The 7,618-nt window shown below is 42.9% G+C and overlaps 1 protein-coding gene across 1 annotated transcript; it reads right to left on the bottom strand.

The window, feature by feature from the left end:
• Positions 1 to 6,173: 6,173 nt before the first annotated feature.
• LOC121455638 (histone H2B variant L1-like) lies at positions 6,174 to 6,545 on the bottom strand. The gene has a single exon (XM_041663221.1). The coding sequence runs from the start codon at positions 6,543 to 6,545 to the stop codon at positions 6,174 to 6,176; it is 372 nt and encodes a 123-aa protein (XP_041519155.1).
• Positions 6,546 to 7,618: the final 1,073 nt, after the last annotated feature.

Here is a 7,618-nt window from a genome sequence, read left to right as displayed (position 1 = left end):
TTATTTCCTTCCTTCCTTTCCTCCTTCCTTCATCTCTTTTTCTTTTCCTCCTTCTTATTTTTTAGAGACAATGTTTCTTCGTTTAACAGTCTTGGTTGTCCTTGAACTTGATTTTGTGGATCAGGCTGTCCTTGAACTCACAGAGATCCACCAGCCTCTGCCTCCCAAGTGTTAAATTGAAGGTAAAATTTATTTTACCACCAGGTAGTGGTGGCACCTGCCTTTAATCCAAGCATTCAGGAGGCAGAGATAGGCGATCTCTGTGAGTTCAAGGCCAGCCTGGTCCCAGAGTGAATTCAGGACAGCTAAGTCTACACAGAGAAACCCTGTCTCCAAAACCAACACTGAAACAAAATAAAAATATTTTGCCATTGCTTATTCTTTTTAGAGAATTCTTTTCTTTACATAGATCCGAATTTATACATAATTTTCCTTCTTCTCCAAACAACTTTAAACATTTGTTGAAGGCAAAAATTCTTTCAAATTTGTTTAGGAAAGTATTTTCCTTTGTTTTTGAAAGATAGTCTTATAGTACAAAGAATTCTAGGATGGTGGGTTTTTTTCCCTCAACAGTGTTTTTCCCTACTTTGTGAATGATTTCTGTGGATAAGTTGTAGGAAATCCTTATCTTTGTTTCCCTGTCGGTGAGAATGTTGTTCCCTTCCTGGTTTCTTTTAGTGTTTTATTTAGCTTTTATTTTTCTGCAATTTGGATAGGACATTGGAAGCAGCTTTTTCTTCGTTGTTTTTCCTGATGTTCCCTGAGTTTCATGGATCTGTGGTTTGCTGTCTGACATTTAGAGGAATTTTCCAGTTATTATTAGTTCAAATATTTATCTCTCCACATATCCTCGTTATACATTTTTTTGTATATTTGTTTTATTTTTTCAGTTCTTTTTTTCTTTTCTTTTTAGTTTTGTCAGTTTTTGTTGCCTCTGGGCCTCCACAAGTAGACGCACACATGGACTTCCACAAAGGTACACACACCACACACACGCACACGCACTCACACCTCGAGTTGTTGAGGTTTTAATGGACTAAGAGTTGGTCTAACTTGGGTGAATGTGCTATGAATACTTGAGAAAATCTGTAGTTTGCTGCTGCTGGATAGAATATTATTGGTTATATTTTTTGTGTATGCTGTATCTTCCATGATTTTTTAGCTACTAATTTTATCAGCTGCTAAATCACTTACAGGAATTCTTTAGTTTTGAAAGCTTGTTATTTTTCTTCTTGATCCTAACTGGAGTAGCCTGTTCTGATCTTAAACTCACTATTCAGTCCAGGCTTGGCAATGAACTGCCGTTCCAGTAAGATTGCACTTGCTGTATTCCAGAGTCCTGTTCTAGGAATCCTCCATGGTTGCCACGGCAACCGCGACACCCACAAAGCCGGCCCCGAACCAGTCAGTGGTCACTCCCCTCCTGCTGACAGTTGAAAATTATTTTCTGGACTCCTAATCTTGAAGGCAACCGACAGTTTTCCCCATACTGCCAAATGCCTTCCAGTTTGCCAATCCGTTCCAAATGCCGTCCGTCAACACCTGACGTGCGGCATAGGCGAGACTGATAAGACATGATCTCAATTATTAAAAATTCAAGCCGTCCTCTCCTGAGCTTTAAGTAAGTGCTAGTGGACTACATGAGGCCATCTGACTCTTGCCAGCTTTCCTGCACTTGGAGCACTCTTATGATAGCCCTCATACGTTACCCTGTAAAACGGCTGGCTGCATACCGTGCAGTCACTTGGTTGTGCTGAGCACACACCGCCGAATGACTTGGAACTATTCATTAAGTCTTCTGGGCCAGAGCCCCAGGGAGTGTCTAGTTGGCAGTTCATCTGTTGCTAGGCACATCACAGTAACTGCTACGATTTTGCCTCCTAATATCTTTCAGATTTGTCTCTTCTTTTTTTTACTGCATTTGCTGCCGCTGGCTTGGTTCAAGATGACCACAATTTTATTGTTGGGTGACTTTGACTTTAAAGTCAGCACTATTTTTGCTTGTTGGTGTGTGACATATGATATATATACCACTGGTTTCAAATGATCACAAAAATCTGTATCTGTTCATATTGTGGACAGTAGAAAAATCTGTTTCCTGTGACTTTTGAATCTATTTTTGTACTTTCAGCACTCTTCCACAGTCACATCATAGACCCAGCAGACTAATAACAAGTAGGCTCTCGCCATCTGCATTGTGTATCTCTGAGTAAAGGGCTGTGAAGTGACATGAAATTTCATTTTGCCACAACATCATCTGGCAATACACAAAGCATCAGCCTCCATTTCTGGGTTAATATGTTTTTATTTAATAAGTCTGTTATCATCTTGATGCTAACTACATTGTGTGGCAGTCAGTGATCTTCTGGATGTCTGTATTAGAATTAAGTTAGCGTATGAATGATAATAATTCAAAATAATACTGGCATAAATAAGTTAAATTTCATTTCTCTTATGTCAACACAGGGCAGCCATGGCTGGAAGGGCAGTTCAATCATAAGAGGCCTGCATCCTCTCAAACTTGTGTGTTCTGCCGTCTTAACTGCACAGCGATCAAGGGACCTGGGCATCAAACTCAGGCAGCTGGGCTTGATTGACAGTAAGTGCCTTTATCTGCTGAGTCATCTCTCCAGCATCCCTCAGCATTCACTTTCAAGGATACACCCTAAAGCACTGGGAGCAGGGCCACTAATAGATATTTGTATACTGTAGGGCCCGGGTCTACCCTTGTTCCTGGGGTTCATCTTGAGGACAGTTTCTGGTCAGCTAACTAAACATCCTGTTTGTTCCTGTGCTCCCCCTGCCCTGCCTGGTGATAAGCTGTAGGGCCTTGACTCCATCATTAGTATAGTAATTTCTCACCTGCCTGGGCGGAAATCCTTGTACAGCAGCTAGGTATATAAGGATTTCCCCAAGGTTGAATAATTGGCATTCGGCTGATCTCCTTCGAATGACCCAGGTCTCTTTGTGTGTTCTTTCAATCTCCAGGCCCTTGCCCAACTCGCGTATGGTACAGTGGTGCGCGAACTGTACCGAGGGTGTAACACAGAATCGGGTGTTACAGTATACCATGTTCAGAGCTGCACTACTTACAGAGGCTACAAGACTACAACCATGCATCAGTCACTGAGTAAATACATGGTGTAGGATAGATGCCTTGGAAGCTCTCCCGCTGAGTGATATGGTGGATCACAAGTGGAATGGTGTATAACTTCTCCTATGGGGGACCTGGAGGAGTCAGGCGCACAGGGACGAGGGGCAGAGTGGGTTTGTCGGGACCCAGAAGAGGAGAGAATGGGGAGTTACTGTTTAATGGTACAAGGTTCTAGAGATGGTGGTGGCAACCATTGTACCGCGGCCACATTATTCAATATATTTTACCAAAAAAGGTTTAAATATTCAAAAAATAGGTATTTTTACACATACACGTTTATATAATTAGACCTGAAAAACAATTGTATCTCCAGGGATCACCCCTCCCTATACTGATCCTATTTTGAAATTCTATTGTTTAAATGCTTTAAAACATATGCTGATTTGGAGGGCATGTATGCAACTCCCTTCCCCCAAAGCTCATACCTCAATTCTAGAGGGGAATTTTCTACGATTAGATCATTACCTGAATTGCAAAATGTGGTTTGCATTTTCTCTCCTTATTTCAGTGATTTGAAATGTCAGCTATGCACCTTTTCTTTAAACTGACCTATGGGTGAGAAGCTTTGAGAGCCCGATGTACTAAAAGCACGAAAGTATGCAGCGTAAAATCTGCCCTTGGCAAACTTCTCTTCTCGATGGTAGATCCGGTCTTTCGAGCAATGCACTGATAAGTGATTTAGCTGTTGGGGGGTTCTTTTAAAAAAAAATCAATGGATGAGCCGGGCTGTGGTGGCACACACCTTTAATCCCAGCACTCAGGCAGATCTTTGTGAGTTCGAGGCCAGCCTGGTCTAGAAAAGATAGTTCTAGGAAGGCTCCAAAGCTACAGAGAAACCAAAATATAATAATAATGAATAAAAATTAAAAAAATAAATCAACAAACTTATTTTCAGGTATTTTTATATCATCAGGTGGCCTTGTTGTTATGCAGACAGAATACACCGTGCTAGATACACAAACTAGATAACATAGTTTCTTGCTCCTAGGCAGCAGATCTGTACAGGACATTACTGTACTGACCCCTGCAGACAATTTTTAACCCGAAGTTAAGTGCTTGTGCGTCTAAACATAGAAGAGTACAGTAAACATAACAACAGGAATGAACAGCAACACTGTGACCTCACAAGCCTGCCACCACAAACATCAACTGTTGACCACAACCTCCTTTTGTAGGACTTGACTGTACTTTACGCTTTGTGGGCCATATTAGGCCTGTTGAATACTTTCCTGTGGTTTTGTTTTTTCTTAAACATCTGTGCACAAACATAGAAGCCTCACTGAGCACCATGGTGCTGTATAGAAAAGAGATCTGTGATATTCTCTTTGGCTAGAGTTGGTCCAGAAGCTGTAATTTTGACCCTCCTAGAACTCAGGAACTTTCTGTCTGTCATTGATCCTAGGTAGAAGTGGTCACAGGATGAAGATCACTTAAGCTGTAAGGTGCCCATCCCCTCTGTCTAGAGTAGGGGGAGCAGAGCCTGTTTAGGTGAGTTTTCAGAAACTCGGAGAAGGTAGATTCAGAAGTGAACTCACCCAGGAGAAACAGAGGATGGATCCTAACCAAGAAGCAGGGAAAAGAAAAACAACATTCTCTCTTAGGATGGCCTCAGTTCCAACCCAAGAAGAGACGCAAGACAAGCGATTTTGTTTTTCTTGTGGAAATTTATGTGTCTTGTAATCAGAAAAAAAAAATCAAATTCCTATTGTCTGCTACAAGCAAATTCTTTGGAAGACAACCCGGCAACACCTAGAAAAGCTGACTACAAGCCACCAATGTCTCAAGAGTCCTGCTGTCCGCTGGGCGGTAGTGGCGTACACCTTTAATCCCAGCACTCGGGATGCAGAGGAAGGCAGATCTCTGTGAGTTCGAGGCCAGCCTGGTCTACAAGAGCTAGTTCCAGGACAGGAATCAAAAAGCTACGGAGAAATCCTGTCTTGAAAATCAAAAAAAAAAAAAAAAAAAAAGTCCTGCTGTCAAGGTATTTCCCCAAAGGAGCTCTTGTATGAGAATGTTCACACCCTATGGCCTAGTCTGCCAGACAGATCTGGGATTCTGTTCAAACCCAGTCCTTCCACTTAAGTGGGTGACCTCGGGAAAGTGGATAGTTCTCAGTACCTCATTTTCCTCCTCCAGGGGCTGGGGATAATTACTTAATCCTCACAGGGTTTTGTGGGGCTAAACAAATTACTATACGTAGGGTGTGGTCATGTACCAAATGCTGTATGTTTCTGCTACCGTAGCATCTCTATTGGGGCTGCTCTATTAGCCAAACCAGAAGCCCTTTCGACCCCTGTCAAGAGAGGGCACATAATGAGCTGTGGTATGATCATAGGATGGAGCCCCCGCCAGGACAAGGGAATCGGCAATCCAGACCTACCTTTAGCACAGGTGGGAACCTTAGAAACAAGTTAAAGAGAGAAACACACGTGATGTGAGCCTATCCTTGCAAAACAAAAGTGAAACTGCTGGCTCAGAGACACAGAGACAGCAAAGGACAAAGAACATCAAAGGGCTGGGCTGGTGTGTGGAGGGCCCTCAGGACAGCCGGTAGGGAGGTGGAGTTAGGAGAAAGCTTGAGAACTTTTTAAAAGTTACCCAAGCATGGTAGCACTGGCCAACGTGGCAAATTAGGCCAGCCAGGACTGTGTAGTGAGTCTTTTTTTTTTTTTTTTTTTTTTTTGAGACTCTGCCCCACAAAAGAAAAGAAAAAAAGAACTAAACTCAATGAATTAGGTAGTTCATGGAAGCGTGGGAATTGGAGAGAGAGTCCAGCAGTTAAGAGCACGGGCTGCTCTTCCAGAGGACCTAGGTTAAAGTCCCAGCACCCACATGGAGGCTCCAACTACCTGTAACTCTAGCTCCAGGGGACCCAAGGGCGTCTTCTGGCCTCCTCAAGCACCAGCTAAAAATAACCACATATGTCAAACAGAACGAGAAAGAAGAGTGAACGTAGCACAGACTACCGGCACTTCGATTTACTTTCCCCGAGTTTCAAGAAGGTTTTTGTACATGGAGCTTAGGAATGGACAAATCTGTGGACGGCTCTATTTCCAAAAGTCACTGCAATCATAGCCAGCTTCTTAGGTAACAGCTGATACACTGCTTTCTGGATATCTTCTGGGGTGAGGGTGCAGCGCTTCCTGAGATACATCAGCTGGCCAGCTTCTGTAGCAACGCGTTTAAAGATGTCATTGATCAGGAAGTTCAGAATGTCCACGGTGTGTGAAGACATGCCTTTCATGGGTACAACTTCCTTCAGGACCCTGCATATGTAGCGAGAGTAATTTCCATGGCCAAAGTCGATGCTGGAATAACAGGACTGCTTTTTTGAGACTGGTCTTAGATGTCTTTTGATGTGTTGGTATCTTTGGATGATGGATTTGGCCATTGTAGATGTTGTTCTCCTTGCTGGTTAGGAGCGGAGAGGAGAAGGGCCGGAGAATGGGAGCGCGCACCCTACTTATGGTGACATGTCACAGTCACATGGCCAGGGCTTCTCTCTGATTGGTACTTACTCAACCTATGTCACAAACACTTAGCAACTAAGCTGACCTGTTGCTGAGGACAAGTTGGCTGGCTCAGGCTTTCCTGGGAGTGGGAGGGTGTTGAGAGGATTGATGCCGCCTTGAAGCAGAAAAGGGAAGAGCTCAAGTTTTCTGCTTTTCTTCTCCCCCCCTCCCCCGTAGCAATTAACATGCATCCCATACACTTCAATCAGAATTGGATAAAAGTTTGTCAAAGTGGGAGACTGGTAAATAATAAAGAGCAAAGATATTAACTCTCTTGTAGAGGTCATTTCTTATAAAAACATGCATGAGTTCACTTATAATCGAACAAGCAAACCATTGCAAATATAAAGAAAGTGATTGCTTTGTAATACAAGTAGCTGTTACCCTGTTTTAAGAATTGGGACCCACCCACTAATTGGCTATCCAATATCAAGCGATTGACCTTGAACTCATACGTATATAAACCACACTAAACAGAATCAACAGATTGTATTCGTACATTTATGCATATTCATGTAACAATAATAGAGGTCACGAATTTGAGGGGGAATAAGGGTATCGTGGGAGGGGTTGGAAGAAGGAAACGAGGGGTTAGAGAGGAAAGAGGAGGGAAATGTAATGACATTTAAATCAAAACACATAAAAAAATGAAACTCATCTTCTAACTATATATGGACGTTAAAAAAAAAGAACTCAGTGGGTAAAGGTGCTGGCCACCAAGCATAACATCCCAGGTTTGATCTCAAGACTCATAATAGGAGCTGAGAACCAACGCTGGCAAGTTGTGCTCTGACTTCCACACACGCAGCATGACACACAGGCTTCTCTCTCTCCTCTCTGTGCCTGCGTCTCTGTGTCTGCCTCCTCTCTCTCTCTCTCTCTCTCTCTCTCTCTCTCTCTCTCCACACACACACACACACACACACACACACACACACACACACACAGAAAT

The sequence above is a fragment of the Microtus oregoni genome, unplaced genomic scaffold (genome assembly GCF_018167655.1).
Source record: "Microtus oregoni isolate MIOR12 unplaced genomic scaffold, Mior012 000014F_ref0000157, whole genome shotgun sequence".
NCBI classification, from domain to species: domain Eukaryota; kingdom Metazoa; phylum Chordata; class Mammalia; order Rodentia; family Cricetidae; genus Microtus; species Microtus oregoni.
This window is presented reverse-complemented; position numbering and strand designations above follow the sequence as displayed.